At 42.7% G+C, this 20,600-nt stretch overlaps 1 protein-coding gene across 2 annotated transcripts; it reads right to left on the bottom strand.

The window, feature by feature from the left end:
* Nucleotides 1-99: 99 nt before the first annotated feature.
* On the bottom strand, nucleotides 100-20,404 carry LOC110521595 (methylcrotonoyl-CoA carboxylase subunit alpha, mitochondrial). Of its 2 annotated transcripts, none has more exons than XM_021599263.3 (19): nucleotides 19,793-20,404; nucleotides 19,081-19,124; nucleotides 17,290-17,429; nucleotides 17,109-17,204; nucleotides 16,851-16,972; nucleotides 16,583-16,730; nucleotides 16,343-16,464; nucleotides 16,139-16,250; nucleotides 13,150-13,231; nucleotides 12,850-12,977; nucleotides 11,211-11,394; nucleotides 10,995-11,104; nucleotides 10,691-10,907; nucleotides 5,523-5,609; nucleotides 2,214-2,263; nucleotides 1,980-2,117; nucleotides 1,621-1,725; nucleotides 1,207-1,278; nucleotides 100-1,087 (listed from the first exon to the last, which is right to left on the bottom strand). In XM_021599263.3, exons 1-19 carry the CDS (start codon nucleotides 19,843-19,845, stop codon nucleotides 971-973), a joined length of 2,127 nt encoding a protein of 708 aa, XP_021454938.1. In that variant the 5' UTR covers nucleotides 19,846-20,404; the 3' UTR covers nucleotides 100-970. The 2 variants fall into 2 exon arrangements, with proteins under 2 accessions (XP_021454938.1, XP_021454937.1); XM_021599262.3 differs by having other exon boundaries at nucleotides 5,499-5,609; nucleotides 19,793-20,140.
* Nucleotides 20,405-20,600: the final 196 nt, after the last annotated feature.

Below are 20,600 nucleotides of genomic sequence, written 5' to 3'. Positions count from 1 at the left end.
GTAACCTTGGTCCTTTCCAGCAGACCGTGTATGCAACTAATATACACAAACACTACTGTGCCCAGCATAGTAGTATACCTCTATAAAATCACAAAATTAGACATTTTAGAGAATTTATCTGAAATGATCTTTTAGAAAAACAATTTGACAACCCTCAGCTAATTACAAATCAACGTGACTAATGGATGACAGCACAGTTTAGTAGACATAACTCACCACAGGAGTGTGTGTTTGCGGGAATTCAACACTAACTCTGACATATTACAACACCTATAAAAACATGTGCTCTGGCCCTTCTCTCTTGGTTATTTGATGGTCTATCTATGTCACATGATGAGAGATGACCGTGTTATATGAATTCAGATGGCAGGCCATCTTTGCCCTGGTATTACTTATTGGACTGTAAAGTAACCAGATTCTGGTCATTAAACACAACGTGGTAGGCCTGTGAGGTGAGGCTGTTGGCAAATAGCCCTTATTTGAATTTGAAATCATGAGATGTAGCCTGAGTGCTAGACCCATTTGTGCTATCATTCAAACTCCTTATCATAAAACATGTTTGGTTTGACAAGAGCATATGGGACCTGGCTATAGTGAAGCTAGAAGAAAAAAAAAACAAGTTTGAAGGAGAGGAAGAACAAGAACACCCACCAAAAAGCTAGTGGTTTAGTGGTTACTGTAGCTTGGTTCATGGTTCTACTTAGAGAAAGACTACAAGAGCACTTTGCAGAGGACAGTACAAAAGCCAGATGTCTACTTTCATACAGCCATCTGATAAAATGACCCAAAGCAAATATACCAGTATTGTTAAATCTACATTTGCCACAACTCAAAGGGAATTTTCTGTCATCTCATACTGTGTACAATGTTATCGTGATGGTACAGCAGTTTGCAACTCCTATAGTAAATGCCTCTTTCCTATGACTTCTACAGTAACTCTGAAAGTTCACACATGGATAGTCACACAAGATTATTCCTCTTCAGCGGCTTCCTCAAACTCCACCAGGGCTGCGTGTCGGTTGGCCTGGGAGCCCTCTTTGAAAAACACCTTCTTGATAACTCCAGCTTTAGGTGCTCGGATGGTGTGCTGCAGAGAGCGAGAGAACACAGTCTGAGGACCCACAGTTCATTTACAGCACAATGTAAGTGGCTACAGGGTTCGAAAAGTCAAAGTGAGCGAGTGTGTGTAGGAAATTACAAGCTCACCTCCATTTTCATGGCATTCATCACCATCAAGGCATCTCCCATTTGCACAGTGTCACCTGCCTTCACCAGCACCTAGAGGAAGAGGAGATTAAATGAAGGACCTTACCTATAGATTATAAAATGGCCCTGTTAATGTTTGAGACTCCTGTCCTGTCTGTTTTTCCACAACTGACATTTATCAATTGGCACGTCTGAACGATGCACCCCATGTCATCAATAGGAGGTACAGATTAATCTGCTGAGTGAGCTAATATCCCATGAATCAGAATGCCTGAGTGCTTACTGACCATCTGGCAGGAAATCATATCCCAGAACAACATATTCAAGATAATCTGTCAGAGTGGCTGGGTCAGCTTTTATAGACAGAAATAATGGTGGTGAGAGAAAAAAAAGAGATGATCCATAATGTATTACCTTCTCAATGGTCCCGGTCATGGGTGCCACAGCTCCTCCCTGTGCTCCTGTGCTCACACCAGCCAGGAACTTGGGCACTGGAACGCTCACCTCTGCGCTGCCCTCCTGATGGGGAGAAGAGGATGGGTTAGAAGACCTGAGAAGGAAAGTGACAGTGTTCTAGAGCAGGGTCCTGGGGCCCTACCTGGGTGCACGTTTTGGTTTTTGCCCTAGCACTACACAGCCGATTCAAATAACCAAGTCATCAAGTTTTGATTATTTGAATCAGCTGTGTAGTGCTTGGGCAAAAACCAAAACGTGCTTCCAGGGGGCCCCAGGACCGAGTTTGAGAAACCCTGCTGTAGTGGAGCGAGACTCACCATAGAGAAGAGGTGTACTGTGTTATCAAGGATGACCAGTTTGGGCCGAGACTTCACCCCGTTGACAGAGCAGTGCAGGAATGATGTCTGTCCCTCTGTCTCCACCTCCCCTGACACCTGGAACATTTCCCCTCCAATCTGATGAAGGGGACAAGACCCATCAGTTGTAAATCATTTGCCACAGAGAACTTTAGACATGTATGGCAATTTTTACAACACACACAGAACATGTACCTCCATAGAATAAGTCCCATCTGAATTGTATGTAACTGTTACTTCCACTTCTGCAGAGAGAAAAAAAACAAGTTGTGAAGTCTTTCCTCTGCCACTTGATAAATGGACTCATGCATTTTCTATAAAAGGCAAATCTATGATGTCCTATTCTAAAGATTTATTTGTATGACATAAAATATGAATAACTTATCCTCAGTGGAAATGACTTATACATTTCATGTGACAAGTAAACAAAAAGCAGATTTAAAGATCTTAAAGTACTTCTCTGTATTAAAATAAATATTCTCAGCAAAAGTGAAACATGAGGATGAGCGTGACTAATGATGTCATATGGACTGCTGAAAGTTCAACTATAGTGAGGAGATGGGCTTGCTTATAGACTGGGAGGAATCAGACACACTAATTAATCAATGTCATTACCACATTAATTATTTAAAAAACAGTCATTAGAATAAGGTCTAGGAGGACAGACTTGGGCTCCTCATCAACATGAAGATTGACTTGGCATTTCAATCAAACCAGGTTCCACTGGCTGCTTTCTCTATGACAGTGGTCACCAACTAGTCGATCGCGATCAACCTAGGCATTCCTAGTCGATCTATAAACATTTCTGTAAAAAACCCAACGATAAAGCCTTGCGTTACTATAATTTTTTTGACTCGCATTGTTGGCAGTAAGTTCACCCGATTCAGCTGCCCTGTGCACCGGGCAGGCAAAGTATTCCCATTTATAACCATTTTCATGTCTGAAGGTACCAACTCTGCCTTCCGGCGGTCCCAGAGAGCAAATCAAGTGCACTATATGCCTTCCGCTGGCCAATTGGTTGGATGGCTCAGAATACTGTGTCTGCAGTAACGTAGCAGGCGTAAAAGAAAGCCTACTGCGAGATTTAAAAACGTTTAAAACCATGACTAGAGAGAGACTGTCAACGAATACAGCAAAGAGCTGCTGGTTTTGAGTGACTGCATGGTTTAAGTTTACTCGGCACTGGCAACACTTTTATAAGGAATCAAATACGCGTTCTTCCAACTTCCACTCACGCTACAACCAGCACTGCAGCTGTAATGAATGAGTAGGAACATGTATCGATAGGTTTGTTTTATTATTAGTGGCTTGGGTCTTTTTTAATAGAGGAACTTTCTCTGTTCATAGGAGTAACATGATTTTGTGTAATAGTTCGAACTCGAGTTTCGCCATCAGCTGGAAGACAGTGTCCCTTTTTGGTCAGTGTCAGCAGAGAAAAGGGAGAGCGGAGGGACATTGAGAGGCAGACCCTCAGTCTGCTGCGCTTTCCCTTCACTGAGACTGATGATGGCACCATCAGCCCAGTAAAATGAAATGAATGCTCACTCAGCTGTGCCTAACAAGTAATACAACAACTGATCTATTACCGGTGTGATCATACTGTCTACATCAAATTTTGAAATATATATACAGTGCCTTGCGAAAGTATTCGGCCCCCTTGAACTTTGCGACCTTTTGCCACATTTCAGGCTTCAAACAAAGATATAAAACTGTATTTTTTTGTGAAGAATCAACAACAAGTGGGACACAATCATGAAGTGGAAGAACATTTATTGGATATTTCAAACTTTTTTAACAAATCAAAAACTGAAAAATTGGGCGTGCAAAATTATTCAGCCCCTTTACTTTCAGTGCAGCAAACTCTCTCCAGAAGTTCAGTGAGGATCTCTGAATGATCCAATGTTGACCTAAATGACTAATGATGATAAATACAATCCACCTGTGTGTAATCAAGTCTCCGTATAAATGCACCTGCACTGTGATAGTCTCAGAGGTCCGTCAAAAGCGCAGAGAGCATCATGAAGAACAAGGAACACACCAGGCAGGTCCGAGATACTGTTGTGAAGAAGTTTAAAGCCGGATTTGGATACAAAAAGATTTCCCAAGCTTTAAACATCCCAAGGAGCACTGTGCAAGCGATAATATTGAAATGGAAGGAGTATCAGACCACTGCAAATCTACCAAGACCTGGCCGTCCCTCTAAACTTTCAGCTCATACAAGGAGAAGACTGATCAGAGATGCAGCCAAGAGGCCCATGATCACTCTGGATGAACTGCAGAGATCTACAGCTGAGGTGGGAGACTCTGTCCATAGGACAACAATCAGTCGTATATTGCACAAATCTGGCCTTTATGGAAGAGTGGCAAGAAGAAAGACATTTCTTAAAGATATCCATAAAAAGTGTTGTTTAAAGTTTGCCACAAGCCACCTGGGAGACACACCAAACATGTGGAAGAAGGTGCTCTGGTCAGATGAAACCAAAATTGAACTTTTTGGCAACAATGCAAAACGTTATGTTTGGCGTAAAAGCAACACAGCTGAACACACCATCCCCACTGTCAAACATGGTGGTGGCAGCATCATGGTTTGGGCCTGCTTTTCTTCAGCAGGGACAGGCAAGATGGTTAAAATTGATGGGAAGATGGATGGAGCCAAATACAGGACCATTCTGGAAGAAAACCTGATGGAGTCTGCAAAAGACCTGAGACTGGGACAGAGATTTGTCTTCCAACAAGACAATGATCCAAAACATAAAGCAAAATCTACAATGGAATGGTTCAAAAATAAACACATCCAGGTGTTAGAATGGCCAAGTCAAAGTCCAGACCTGAATCCAATCGAGAATCTGTGGAAAGAACTGAAAACTGCTGTTCACAAATGCTCTCCATCCAACCTCACTGAGCTCGAGCTGTTTTGCAAGGAGGAATGGGAAAAAATGTCAGTCTCTCGATGTGCAAAACTGATAGAGACATACCCCAAGCGACTTACAGCTGTAATCGCAGCAAAAGGTGGCGCTACAAAGTATTAACTTAAGGGGGCTGAATAATTTTGCACGCCCAATTTTTCAGTTTTTGATTTGTTAAAAAAGTTTGAAATATCCAATAAATGTCGGTCCACTTCATGATTGTGTCCCACTTGTTGTTGATTCTTCCCAAAAAAATACAGTTTTATATCTTTATGTTTGAAGCCTGAAATGTGGCAAAAGGTCGCAAAGTTCAAGGGGGCCGAATACTTTCGCAAGGCACTGTAAGCAAGGTTTGATCATGTTTTAGTCAAATATATTTGTTTGGGCGTCTTGCGTTCAATTTGCAGTCTACAAATTATTTATTTAAAAAAAATGTCCCACGGCTGAATCTACAGTAGTTGATGATGATCCCTGGCCTACTGCAAACCTCAATGCTACAATACTGACTTCAATAGGATAATGTTGCATAGGCTTACGCTTTTTATGTCATGAACAAAAAAAATCAGTCTATGACCTGGTGAAGGAGGTTCGGACTCACTAGTTTCACCCAGCTGGAGGGTCATATTCCTACTGTATAGGATGTTCACCCTCCGGCCGTTACTGCAGGCAAAAGGAGAGAAGGGATCTGCGATGGGAGAAAAGAACAGAATTTAGGATCTCCTCCAACAGTTTCATAAATCTAATCAGAGTTTATTAGTCACATGCACATGGTCGCAGATTTACTGTAATTGCAGGGTTCAGTGCAATTCTTAAGCGCCAACAATACAGGTCAGATGTGAGTGAAACAATAATACCAAGTAAAATAGAAGTGTGTGTGTGTGTGTATATATATATATATATATGGAGGCCAGGTCATCTGATGCAGCACTCCATCACTCTCCTTCTAGGTCAAAATGTAGCCCTTACACAGCCTGGAGGTATGTTGGGTCAATGTCCTGTTGAAAAACAAATGATAATCGCACTAAGCACAAACCAGATGGAATGGCAGATCGCTGCAGAAGGCTGTGGTAGCCATGCTGGTTGAATTCGAAATAAAATGTCAGACAGTGTCACCAGCAAAGCACCCCCACACAATCACACCATCTACTCCATGCTTCATGGTGGGAACCACGCATCAAATCAAAATGTATTTGTCACATGCGCCGAATACAACAGGTAGACCTTAGTGAAATGCTTACTTACAAGTCCTTAACCAACAATGCAGTTAAGAATATACAACAAAAAAAATATAATAATTAAAGAGCAGTAGTAAATAACAATAGCGGGGCTATACACAGGGGGTACAGGTACAGAGTCAATGTGCAGGGGCACCGGTTAGTTGAGGTAACATGTAGGTAGAGTTATTAAAGTGACTATGTACAGATAATAACAGAGTAGCATCAGCGCAGAAGAGGGTGGGGGCAATGCAAATAGTCTGGGTAGCCATTTGATTAGCTGTTCAGGAGTCTTATGGCTTGGGTGTAGAAGCTGTTTAGAAGCCTCTTGGACATAGACAGTCTATGACAAGGGTGGCTTGAGTCTGACAATTTTTAAGGCCTTCATCTGACACCGCCTGGTATAGAGGTCCGGGATGGCAGGAAGCTTGGCCCCAGTGATGTACTGGGCCATACACACTACCCTTGCAGTTGGAGGCCGAGCATTTGCCATAACAGGCAGTGATGCAACCCGTCAGGATGCTCTAGATGGTGCAGCTGTAAAATCTTTTGAGGATCTGAGGACCCATGCCAAATCTTTTCAGTCTCCTGAGGGGGAATAGGTTTTGTCGTGCCCTCTTCATGACTGTCTTGGACCATGTTAGTTTGTCGATGATGTGAACGCCAAAGAACTTGAAGCTCTCAACCTGTTCCACTGCAGCCCCGTCGATGAGAATGGGGGTGTGCTCGTTCCTTCTTTCTCTGTAGTTCACAATCATCTCCTTTGTCTTGATCACGTTGAGGGAGAGGTTGTTGTCCTGGTACCACACGGTCAGGTCTCGGACCTCCTCCCTATTGACCGTCTCGTTGTTGGTGATCAGGCCTAGCACTGTTGGGTCATCAGCAAACTTAATGGTGCTGGAGTCGTGCAGTCATGAGTAAAGTGGGAGTACAGGAGGGAACTGAGCATGCAACCCTGAGGGGCCCCCGTGTTGATACCTACCCTTACCACCTGGGGACGGCCCCGTCAGGAAGTCCAGGATCCAGTTGCAGAGGGAGGTGTTTAGTCCCAGGGTCCTTAGCTTAGTGATGAGCTTTGAGGGCACTATGGTGTTGAACGGCGTATTATAGTCAATGAATAGCATTCGCACATAGGTGTTCCTTTTATCCAGGTGTGAAATTGCATCATCTGTGGATCTGTTGGTGTGGTATGCAAATTGCTGGTGCGTCATGCAAAATGTTAACTAGCAGGATGGAAGGCAAAGGCAGATTAGCCACTTGTCACCTGATCCTCACAAGGCACCCTGATCTTTTTACACGAAATCTCAGTTTCCTTCTCCAGCGAATGAAGACAATCTGGGCTGGTCAGGTGTCTGTAGTATATCCCTCCCATCCGACTCATAGAAGAAAAACTCTAAACTCTAAGTCTAATCTGAGGGGAATAATCACAATTCTGATGTCCAGAAGCTCTTTTTAGTGATGTGACAGTAGCAGCAACATTATGTACAAAACAAGTTAAACAATGCAAAATAAATATTTAAAAAATAGCATGGTTGGTTAAGAGCCGATAAGACGGCAGCCATCCCCTCATGAACATGCGGAGATCATCCGTTCACCTACTCTGTCTCACAAAGACACGGCGGTTGGAACCAAAAATCTCAAAGTTGGACAGATTTCTACCAGTCTAATGTCCATTGCTTATGTTTCTTGGCCAAATAAAGTCTCCTCTTATTATTATTTGTGTCCTTTAGAAGTGGTTTCTTTGCAGCAATTTGACCAAGAAGGCCTGATTGACACAATCTCCTCTGAACAGTTGATGATGTGTCTGTTACTTGAACTCTGAAACATTTATTTGGGCTGATATTTCTGATGCTGGTAACTCTAATGAACGTATCCTCTGCAGCAGAGGTAACTATGGGTCTTCCTTTCCATTGGCGGTCCTCAAGAGAGCCAGTTTCATCATAGCGCTTAATGGTATGGTTTTTGCAACTGCACTTGAAGAAACGTTAAACGTTCTTGAAATTTTCCAGATTGACTGACATTCATGTCTTAAAGTAATGATGGACTGTCATTTCTCTTTGCTTATTTGAGCTGTTCTTGCCATAATATGGACTTGGTCTTTTACCAAATAGGGCCATCTTCTATATACCACTCAAACTTTGTCACAAGACAACTGATTGACTCAAGCACATTAAGGAAATAAATTCAATAAGGCACACCTGTTCATTGAAATGCAATCCAGGTGACTACCTCATGAAGCTGGTTGAGAGAATGCCAAGATTGTGCCAAGCTGTCAAGGCAAAGGGTGGCTACTTTGAAGAATCTCAAATATATTTACATTTGTTTAACACTATTGGTTACTACATGATTCCATGTGTGTCATTTAATAGTTTTGATGTCTTCACTATTCTTCAATGTAGAAAATAGTTAAAAAATAAAGAAAAATCCTTGAATGAGTAGATCTGTCTAAACTTTTGACTGGTACTGTATGACGTACAGTTGGAAGTTTATATACACTTAGGTTGGAGTCATTAAAACTTGTTTTTCAACCACTCCACAAATTTCTTGTTAACAAACTATAGTTTTGGCAAGTCGGTTAGGACATCTACTTTGTGCATGACAAGTCATTTTTCCAACAATTGTTAACAGACAGATTATTTCACTGTATCACAATTCCAGTGGGTCAGAAGTTTACATACACTAAGTTGACTGTGCCTTTAAACAGCTTGGAAAATTCCAGAAAATTATGTCATGGCTTTAGAAGCTTCTGATAGGCCAATTGACATTTTATTCAATAGGAGGTGTACCTGTGGATGTATTTCAAGGCCTACCTTCAAACTCAGTGCCTCTTTGCTTGACATCATGGGAAAATCAAAAGAAATCAGCCAAGACCTCAGAAAATAAATTGTAGACCTCCATAAGTCTGGTTCATCCTTGGGAGCAATTTCCAAATGCCTGAAGGTACCATGTTCATCTGTACAAACAATAGTACGCAAGTATAAACACCATGGGACCACGCAGCTGTCATACCGCTCAGGAAGGAGACGCGTTCTGTCTCCTAGAGATGAACGTACTTTGGTGTGAAAAGTGCCAATCAATCCCAGAACAACAGCAAAGGACCTTGTGAAGATGGAGGAAACAGGTACAAAAGTATCTATATCCACAGTAAGACGAGTCCTATATCGACATAACCTGAAAGGTCGCTCAGCAAGGAAGAAGCCACGGCTCCAAAACTGCCATTAAAAAAAGCCAGACTACGGTTTGCAACTGCACATGAGGACAAAGGTCATACTTTTGGAGAAATGTCCTCTGGTCTGATGAAACAAAAATAGAACTGTTTGGCCATAATGACCATCGTTATGTTTAGAGGAAAAAGGGGGAGGCTTGCAAGTCAAAGAACACCATCCCAACCGTGAAGCACAGGGTTGGCAGCATTATTTTGTGGGGGTGCTAAGCTGCAGGCGGGACGGGTGCACTTCACAAAATAGATGGCATCATGAGGAAAGGAAATTATGTGGATATAAGCAACATCTCAAGACAGTCAGGAAGTTAAAGCTTAGTCGCAAATGGGTCTTCCAAATGGACAATGAATCCAAGCTGACTTCCAAAGTTGTGGCAAAATGGCTTAAGGACAACAAAGTCAAGGTGTGGCCATCACAAAGCCCTGACCTCATTCCTATTGAAAATTTGTGGGCAGAACTGAAAAAGCATGTGCGAGCAAGGAGGCCTACGAACCTGACTCAGTTACACCACCAATCACGCTTCACCATCTGGCATTCTGACGGACAAATCTTGGTTTGGCGGATGCCAGGAGAATGCTACCTTTTTTAAAATATATATATATATTTTTTACCTTTATTTAACTAGGCAAGTCAGTTAAGAACAAATTCTTATTTTCAATGACGGCCTAGGAACAGTGGGTTAACTGCCTGTTCAGGGGCAGAATGACAGATTTGTACCTTGTCAGCTCTGGGATTTGAACTTGCAACCTAGTCCAACTCTCTAACCACTAGGCTACCCTGCCCCAATACATAGTGCCAACTGTAAAGTTTGGAGGAGGAATAATGGTCTGGGGCTGTTTTTCATGGCTCGGGCTAGGCACCTTAGTTCCAATGAAGGGAAATCTTAACGCTACAGTATACAATGGCATTCTAGTTGATTTTGTGCTTCCAACTATTTCCTGTTTCAGCATGACAATGACCCTGTGCACAAAGTGAAGACCATACAGAAATGGTTTATCAAGATCGGTGTGGAAGAACTTGACTGGCCTGCACAGAGCCCTGACCTCAACCCCATCAAAAACCTTTGTGATGAATTGGAACGCCGACTCTGAGCCAGGCCTAATCGCCCAACATCAGTGCCCTACCTCACAAATGCTTGTGACAGAAAAGCAGCAAGTCCCCCGCAGTCCCAGAAGAGTGGATGTTGTTATAGCAGCAAAGGGGGAGATCAACTCCATATTAATGGCCATGATTTTGGAATGAGATGTTCGACAAGCAGGTGTACACATACTTTTGGTAATGTAGTGTAGTTCTCAGTGACCTGTAGAGACAGGCCTGTTGTTGTTCCTCACCGTTGGACTTGTCTCTGAAGGTCTGAGTGCTGGCCCTCTCTCTGAGGAGCAGGCCCAGGGCAGCCTGACACAGTGTGGCCCTGGAGGGAGGGATGGGTTTAGGGAACAGCTGCTCATAGTGCTGGGGGATGAAGCTGGTGGTCACATTCCCCGCCTCAAACTCTGGATGCCCAGACAGACTCAGCAAGAAGTCAATGTTGGTGTTGAGTCCTACAATCTGCCGGGATCAGTGATCAAAGGTCAATCAAAAGTCTCTGACAGAAACAGAAATGGGATGTGTCCAGTGTGTGTATAATGCTCTTACGTTGTACTGGCGTAGACCGTATCTGAGCTTCTTCAGAGCAGCAGATCGGTCTTCTCCCCACACCACCAGTTTAGCGATCATGGGGTCATAGTGGGCTGACACTTCATCTCCTGAGAACACAGACAGGTACATCATCACTATGTGGTTAAGAGTTCTGTTTGACAGTCTAATGTAAAATAGGTGTAAGTAGTTACAGGTAAGCTGGGTGTACTGTACCTTCCCTGACGCCCGTCTCGATGCGTGTGTATTCGTCTGCCGGGGGTGTAGACAGATGAAGGAGGGGTCCTGCCCCAGGGAGGAAGTCATTGTTGGGGTCCTCAGCGTATATCCTGGCCTCAAATGAATGGCCCATCAGTTCGATCTCGTCCTGCAGGAGGGGCAGCCTCTCGCCTGCAGCCACCTGAGAGCCAAATAGTTTATAGTTGACTCGGTTTGTCGTCTCTCTCCTGTTGTGGCTGTTCCCCCCCCCCCCCCCCTTATACAGTTGCATGCTGTTCTGTTAGGTCAAATGCAGTCAACAGATTGATCCAAAAGAGGAACGATGCTGCTTTCCACTTTGATTTTTAATACACACTGAGTGTGCAAAACATTTAGAGCACTTGCTCTTTCCGTGACAGACTGACCAGTCGAAAGCTATGATCCCTTATTGATGTCACTCATTAAATCCACTTCAGGGGAGGAGACAGGTTAAAGAAGGATTTTTGAAGACTTATGCCAGTATCCCTGTGGAATGCTTTTGACACATTGTAGAGTCCATGCCCCAGCAAATTGAGGCTGTTCTAAGGACAAAATATTTGTTTGCATTGTATGAACATTTGGTAATGGCTGGGGTGAATTATCTCATTGATGGTTAGCTTATCTTTAGGACTGCTGTGTGATAGCATTACTGCTCTGTAATCTAATGTGGTAATATTGTGGCTAGCTATCACTACCGCTGTGCTGCGTAACCTCAGAGAGAAAGCCCATGTTATTAATTATCTACTGTACCTCTGAATACTTACAGTGGTGGCCAGGCTACATCATGTGTTGTTAATGTTTTGTACATTCAGTGTAAATAATTATATTACTATGATTCCAACAATTCACCCAAGTGTTTTGATCTAGATCACAAATTGAAAATAAAAAAGATTGCTATAAGATTTTCTGTCTATATCGTGGAGCCCTACATCAGGGTGGAGCTTTAACAAATTGTTCATTTAATCTTTGTGCAGATTAAAATCCATAATCTCTGGGATTATGAGGCCTTCTAGAGGAGCTCGTAAATACACTCAACACACTGAGTCTACGAAAAATTAGGAAGGTGTTCCTAATATTGAGTTGCACCCCCTTTTGCCCTCGGAACAGCTTCAATTCGTCAGGACATGGGCTCTACAAGGTGTTGAAAGCATTCCACAGGGATGCTGGCCCATGTTGACTCCAATGCTGCCCACAGTTGTGTCAAGTTGGCTGGATGTCCTTTGGGTGGTGGACCATTCTTGATACACATGGGAAACTTTTGAGCGTGAAAAAACGACCAGCTTTGCAGTTCTTGACAAACTCACACCGGTGCGCCTGGCACCTACTACCATACCCCGTTCAAAGGCACTTCAGTCTTTTGTTTTGCCCATTCACCCTCTGAATGGCACATAAGATATGGGTTTTAACTGTCTTAAGGCTTATAAATCCTTCTTTAACCTGTCTCAAACACTGATTGAAGTGGGTTTAACAAGTGACATCAATAAGGGATCATGGCTTTCACCTGGTCAGTCTGTCATGGAAAGAGCAGGTGTTATTCATGTTTTGTACACCCAGTGTATTACAACACATCGATGTCCCCAACCTCCTCTTTCTGAAGGCATCCCTCTTTCCATCTTACCCTGAGCTGCCACTCCACCAGGTCAGTTCCAGTGATCATCTCAGACACAGGGTGCTCCACCTGCAGACGTGTGTTCATCTCCATGAAGTAGAAGTTGTGCTGTGCATCCATGATGAACTCCACAGTGCCTGCATAGAATCAGGGACATACTGTAAATGTGGTTGTCACACCGGTGAACAGGGTAGTCCAAAGGATGGGAAAGCATCTATTTAAAACATTACAACAACAAATAATGTTTTCATAACCCTCTAGTGAGTGAGTTTTCAAAGCAACAATGTTTGAGGTCCATTCTCTGCCCACCTGCTCCCACATAGTTGACGGCTTTGGCTGCTCTCACCGCTGCCTCTCCCAGTTTCCACCTCACCTCCTCACTTATACCAGGCTACAAAGCACAGGTGCAAACACAAACAAAAAATAATTACACACTCGCATGGCCTAGGTTGTGCAAACCACAGTGCAGTCAAGTCTCCTATTCAGCATTTACACAGGAAACCAAGACATGTTACTTTAGAGCTGAGAGCAAAAATCTAATGTTATTGGTTGCATGTACATATTTTTCTGACGTTATTGCGGGTCTAGTGAAATGCAGCTAGCCTAGTGGTTAGAGCATTGGGCCAGTAACCGAAAGGTTGCTAGATCGCATCCCGAGCTGACACGGTAAAAATCTGTCGTTCTGCCACTGAACAAGGCAGTTAACCCACTGTTCCTTGGTAGGCCATCATTGTAAAGAAGAATGTTCTTAACAAACTTACCTAATTAAATAAATAAAATGCTTATGATTCTAGCTCCAACAGTGCAGTAATACCTAACAATACACAAATCCCAAAAAGGAATTAAGAAATATGAGAATGAGCTAGAGGTCGACCGATTAATTAGGGCCGGTTTTCAAGTTTTCATAATCGGAAATTGGTAATTTTTTGTTTTTTACACCTTTACTTAATTTTTATTTAACTAGGCATGTCAGTTAAGAACACATTCTTATTTTCAATGACGGCCTAGAACGGTGGGTTAACTGCCTTGTTCAGGGGCAGAACGACAGATTTTTACCTTGTCAGCTCAGGGATTCAATCTTGCAACCTTACGGTTAACTAGTCCACCGCTCTAACCACCTGCCTCACGAGGAGCCCGCCTGTTACACGAATGCAGTAAGAAGCAAAGGTAAGTTGCTTGCTAGCATTAAACTTAATCAATCATTATCACTAGTTATAACTACACATGGTTGATGATATTACTAGTTTATCTAGCGTGTCCTGCGTTGCATATAATCGATGCAGTGCACATTTGCGAAAAAGGACTGTCGTTGCTCCAACGTGTACCTAACCATAAACACCAATGCCTTTCTTAACATCAATACACAGAAGTATATATTTTTAAACCTGCATATTTAGTTAAAATAAATCCAGGTTAGCAGGCAATATTAACCAGGTGAAATTGTGTCCCTTCTCTTGTGTTCATTGCACACAGAGTCAAGGTATATGCAACAGTTTGGGCCGCCTGGCTCATTGCGAACTAATTTGCCAGAATGTTACGTAATCATGACATAACATTGAAGGTTGTGCAATGTAACAGGAATATTTAGACTTAGGGATGCCACCCGTTAGATAAAATACGGAACGGTTCCGTATTTCACTGTTTTCGAGATGATAGTTTCCGGATTCAACCATATTAATGACCTAAGGCTCGCATTTCTGTGTGTTATTATGTTATAATTAAGTCTATGATTTGATAGAGCAGTCTGACTGAGCGATGGTAGGCACCAGGAGGCTCATAAGCATTAATTCAAACAGCACTTTTGTGCGTTTTGCCAGCAGCTCTGCTGTTTTATGACTTCAAGCCTATCAACTCCCGAGAATAGACGAGTGTAACGATGTGATGTGAAATGGCTAGCTAGTTAGCGAGGTGCGCGCTGATAGCGTTTCAAATGTCACTCGCTCTGAGACTTGGAGTGGTTGTTCCCCTTGCTCTGCATGGGTAACGCTGCTTCGAGGGTGGCTGTTGTCGTTGTGTTCCTGGTTCGAGCCCAGGTAGGAGCGAGGAGAGGTACGGAAACTATACTGTTACACTGGCAATGCTAAAGTGCCTATAAGAACATCCAATAGTCAAAGGTATATGAAATACAAATGGTATAGAGAGAAATAGTCCTATAATAAATAACTACAACCTAAAACTTCTTACCTGGGAATATTGAAGACTCATGTTAAAAGGAACCACCAGCTCTCATATGTTCTCATGTTCTGAGCAAGGAACTTAAACGTTAGCTTTCTTACATGGCACATATTGCACTTTTACTTTCTTCTCCAACAATTTGTTTTTGCATTATTTAAACCAAATTGAACATGTTTCATTATTTATTTGAGGCTAAATTGATTTTATTGATGTATTGTATTAAGTTAAAATAAGTGTTCATTCAGTATTGTTGTAATTGTCGTTATTACAAATACATTTTAAAAATCTGCCGATTAATCGGTATCGGCTTTTTTTTTGTCCTCCAATAATCGGTATCGGCATTGAAAAATAATAATCGGTCGACCTCTAGAATGAGCAGTGTCAGTGTCCGGAATATAAATATACACCGAGTGCTCTCTCCATGGCAGACTGGCCAGGTGAATCCAGGTTAAAGCTATGATCCCTCACCTGTTAAATCCACTTCAATCAGTGTAGATGAAGGGGAGGTGTCAGGTTAAAGATGGATTTTTGAGACAATTGAGACATGGATTGTGTATACGTGCGTTCAGAGGGTGAATGGGCAAGACAAAATATTTAAGTGCCTTTGAAAAGGGTATGGTAGTACTGTAGGTGCTAGGCGCACCAGTTTGAGTGTGTTTTTCATGATCATCAGTTTCCCATGTGTATCAAGAATGGTCCACCACCCGAAGAACATCCAGCCAACTTGACACAACTGTGGGAAGCATTGGAGTCAACATGGGCCAGAATCGCTGTGGAACGCTTTCAACACCTTGTAGAGTCCATGCCCCGACAAATTGGGGCTGTTCCGAGGGCAATATTAGCAAGGTGTTCCTAATGTTTTGTACACTCAGTGTATATGATGGTGTGTATAGACATTGTGGACAGAATATTAATAGAAAAGGTGTGTACTGCAGTAGTTATATAGGATTAACTTTGACTATAATACAGTATGAAATGGGTAAAACAGTATGTAACATTATAAAAAAATACCAGTGTCGAAGCAGTCTAAGGTGCAAGGCAGAGTACCGGGTGGTAGCCGGCTAGTAACAGTGACTAAAGTTCAGGGCAGGGTACTGGGCGGAGTCCGGTACCCTGCACTTACCCCTGGTGCTTCCTCAATGATCTTCTGATGCCTTCTCTGCACGCTGCAGTCCCTCTCAAACAGGTAGACAGCATTTCCATGCTGGTCCCCAAAGACCTGGACCTCCACATGTCTGGTCAGGGAAGGAATCTGGTCACACAACATCTAAACAAGGGTACTGTCTGAATCTCCAAAACAAATAGATATACAGCGTCTTCTACATACCTGGGGTCCTCTACAAATTTCTCCACTAGCATGACGTCATCGTTGAAGGACTTGCGAGCCTCTCGTCTCGCAGACTCAAGCTGCTCATGGAAATCTTCAGCGGTGTGTGAAATGCGCATTCCCTAGATAAACCAATCAGAACCATAGGAGCCTTGAAATACCAACCACACTATCATTCCATGAAACAATCATTTTGGTTTGGACATTGAGAGGTTCAAAACCGAATTTACAATATCTTACTTTACCACCCCCGCCACGCACAGCCTTTATCATCACTGGGTAGCCAATCCTGACAGCCTCAGCTTGGAGCTTCTCATCTGATTGGTCGTCTCCGTGGTAACCCTCGATGATAGGAACACCCGCAGCTGACATAATGTATTTTGATGTACTAGGAAAAAGAAAAGGAGTAGATTTAAGATGTAACTTTTTAATAACCCTTATTCAGATCAGACTTACAACAAACAAAACTGAAAAGTGACTTGAAAAGAGAGGAGTCATTTAACTATACCTTTTGATACCCATGTCTCTGATGGCAGATGATGGAGGACCAATGAAAATGATACCCTCCTGTTTGCACGCCTCAGCAAACTCTGTGTTCTCTGACAGGAAGCCATATCCCGGATGGACAGCCTATAACAAAAACACAATTACAAACATCAACTTATTCTTCAGTGATAACTGGTATGGTGACTTTGAGAAACAGTGGATTGTCATAATAAATTAGAATAAAAAAAATACTACAAATACAATACTGCACTTGACATACATGTGATCCAGATCTCTTGGCAACCTCCAAGACTTTCTCCATTGACAAGTAACTCTGCTGGGATGCAGCTGGCCCAATGTTATAGGCCTCATCTGCCTAAGGAATATGAGAGAAACCTCATCAATACAGTTGCATCTACAAACATAACACTGAGGGGTCAAAGTTGACAGCCTTGACATACCATGGCCACATGCATGGAATGACGGTCTGCATCACTGTATACTGCCACAGAGCGCACACCCATCTTCTTTGCTGTTCGCATCACACGGCAGGCAATCTCTCCTCTGTTGGCAATGAGTACTTTCTCTATCCGGCCTTGCCCTAAAGGAAAAGAGAACTGATCTATGAGTGATGTAACACGTACCAATTTAGTAAATTAAACTCAGCAAAAAAAAGAAACGTCCCTTTTTCAGGACCCTGTCTTTCAAAGATAATTCGTAAAAATAAAAATAACTTCACAGATCTTCATTGTAAAGGGTTTAAAACACTGTTTCCCATGCTTGTTCAATGAACCATAAACAATTAATGAACATGCACCTGTGAACAGTCATTAAGACACTAACAGCTTACAGACAGTAGGCAATTAAGGTCACAGTTATGAAAACTTAGGACACTAGAGGCCTTTCTACTGACAAAACACCTAAAACAAAGATGCCCAGGGTCCCTACCCATCTGCGCGAACGTGCCTTAGGCATGCTGCAAGGAGGCAGGAGGACTACAGATATGGCCAGGGCAATAAATGGCAATGTCCATACTGTGAGACGCCCAAGACAGTGCTACAGGGAGACAGGACGAACAGCTGATCGTCCTCACAGTGGCAGACCACGTGTAACAACACCTGCACAGGATCAGTACATCCGAATGCCACACCTGCAGGACAGTTACAGGATGGCAACAACAACTGCCCGAGTTACACCAGGAACGCACAATCCCTCCATCAGTTCTCAGACTGTCTGCAATAGACAAAGAGAGGCTGGACAGAGAGCTCGTAGGCCTGTTGTAAGGGAGGTCCTCACCAGACATCACCGGCAACAACGTTGCCTATGGGCACAAACTCACCGTCGCTGGACCAGACAGGACTGGCAAAAAGTGCTTTTCACTGACGAGTCACGGTTTTGTCTCACCAGGGGTGATGGTCGGATTCACGTTTATCATCGAAGGAATGAGCGTTACACAGAGGCCTGTACTCTGGAGCGGGATCGATTTGGAGGTGGATGGTCCATCATGGTCTGGGGTGGTGTGTCACAGCATCATCGGACTGAGCTTGTTGTCATAGCAGGCAATCTCAACGCTGTGCGTTACAGGGAAGACATCCTTCTCCCTCATGTGGTACCCTTCCTTCAGGCTCATCCTGACATGACCCTGCAGCATGACAATGCCACCAGCCATACTGCTCGTTCTGTGCGTGATTTCCTGCAAGACAGGAATGTCAGTGTTCTGCCATGGCCAGTGAAGAGTCCGGATCTCAATCCCATTGACCACGTCTGGGACCTGTTGGATCGGAGGGTGAGGGCTAGGGCCATTCCCCCCAGAAATGTCCAGAAACTTGCAGGTGCCTTGTTGGAAGAGTGGGGTAACATCTCACAGCAAGAACTGGCAAATCTGGTGCAGTCCATGAGATGCACTGCAGTACTTAATGCAGCTGGTGGCCACACCAGATACTGACTGTTACTGTTGACGACCCCCCCCCCCCCTTTATTCAGGGACACATTATTCAATTTCTGTTAGTCACATGTCTGTGGAACTTGTTCAGTTTATGTCTCAGTTGTTGAATCTTGTTATGTCCATACAAATATTTACAAGTTAGGTTTGCTGAAAACAAACACAGTTGACAGTGAGAGGACGTTTTCTTTTTTTTGCTAAGTTTACAATGCTTCCTCTGCAGTTCAATCTCGATGGAGAGTAATAACTTGAAAGAGAGACCATATTAAAGTCAGCACTTCTGTGAATATTATTGTCCCATGTTACTTACCAACTGAGGCAAACCGTACTGATCCTTTGGTCCATATACATTTCCTAAGATGAGACAATCACAGGTCATTGCAGGACACAGACCTTGGTTGGACAGGTCATGTCAAGAGAGCACCTACAGTAGTTTCAGCCGTTTACATAAATGAATGGCTTTCAAGGGCATACATGCTAATTGTACCATGTACCACAGTGCAGGTGGCTGCCTTCACAGCTGGCTAATACTCGAATGCATAATGACCATTGCTCAAAGATAATGACTATTATCTAACTAGCTAGCTGATATATATGCATTAACTTAACTGCCCATTGCTTTGAAAACAAAACATTTCACCATTCAAATTGTTTAGCTAGCTGGTTTGTTAGCTGTTATGCTAAGTTAGTTACCTTTATTTAACCTTGCACAAAATCGGTGCATATTAAGAAATAATTCGGTTAACTACGTTAGTTATGTTGAAATACACGACACAAGATAGTGACTTAGTCGTTTTGGCTATATAATATTAACGTTACTTGTTTAACACTAAGATGATAACTACAATATTCCGATGCACGTTCGACTTGCTGTCTAGCGACGCTAGCTAGTTAGCCAGCTGGCCAACTGCCTAGACAAAAAGCTATAAAAAAATATATTTTCTTCTTAGCAGTTCATTTATTTTGAATAGATAACTTGCAGTAATAGTAAACATGACATATGACAAGCATTATCGACTTACTGTTGAAATATTCTTAGACCCTGTAGGGTTTGAACTTTCAGGACAGCAAACATGTCTGCTGTCTATTAGCAGCCGAATGAGGAAATGATAAGCGTTTGTCTTTATGAAATCGATTATTTTGATTTACCAATTAAGCCTTAGCTAGTTACGATACTGCATTTTATAATAAGTATTATCAACTAGAGTTGATCGGTGGAACTGCTATTCTATTAAATTATAAAACTAAAACATGCTCTAGTTTGGTGAAAATAACAACAAATACAGAGTGATGTCAAAAATGAAGTTCCATTTGCTAAGACTGTCTCTCTTGGGTACCCGTAAGATGATCAACCAATAGAAAAAGTCGAGACGGAGGTGGGGTCTCTGCGTTTCCATTAGTTACCACAGCCACAAAGTAATATCGATCTATATGGTAAAAATGTACGAAAACCAACATTTACTTTTTGGTCTTAATTTAAGGTAAGGGTTAGGCATAATGTTAGCAGTGTGGTTAGGGTTAGGTTAAAAATCAAGAAGATAAAGTGTAGAAATAGACGAGGTTTGTGGCGTGTTTTATCTAGTGTCAACCGGGTCTCTGGACTGGCCGTGCTTTGCGGGATCCTTGAGTGTCCCTACACTATTGAAGTTGAAATGTAAAATGGTTATGGTTATGGTTAGTGTTTAAGGTCGGGAAATACTAAGGATCACGAATAGCGCTAACCCTCAGGAGAGGTCACAGAGAGGTTCAAGACCGAATTAACAATGTCTTACAGAACGATATGTTTTTTGGGCAGTGTGTTTTTATAAAAAGGCTTATACATGCATTTGA

The sequence above is a fragment of the Oncorhynchus mykiss genome, chromosome 4, assembly GCF_057628025.1.
Source record: "Oncorhynchus mykiss isolate SJ-2025 chromosome 4, ASM5762802v1, whole genome shotgun sequence".
In the NCBI taxonomy this organism is placed as follows: Eukaryota; Metazoa; Chordata; class Actinopteri; order Salmoniformes; family Salmonidae; genus Oncorhynchus; species Oncorhynchus mykiss.
The sequence above is the reverse complement of the archived record's forward strand: the minus strand, read 5'-3'. Positions and strand labels throughout refer to the sequence as shown.

What these genes read in the sequence shown, in the direction of transcription:
- LOC110521595 (XM_021599262.3), bottom strand. Translation starts at nt 19,845, where the DNA reads ATGTTTGCTGTCCTGAAAGTTCAAACCCTACAGGGTCTAAGAATATTT. An exon ending in ATTCCATGCATGTGGCCATG is followed by an intron (nt 17,205 to 17,289) that starts GTATGTCAAGGC and finishes CATATTCCTTAG; the next exon opens with GCAGATGAGGCCTATAACAT. An exon ending in ATGGGACTTATTCTATGGAG is followed by an intron (nt 2,118 to 2,213) that starts GTACATGTTCTG and finishes CCCCTTCATCAG; the next exon opens with ATTGGAGGGGAAATGTTCCA.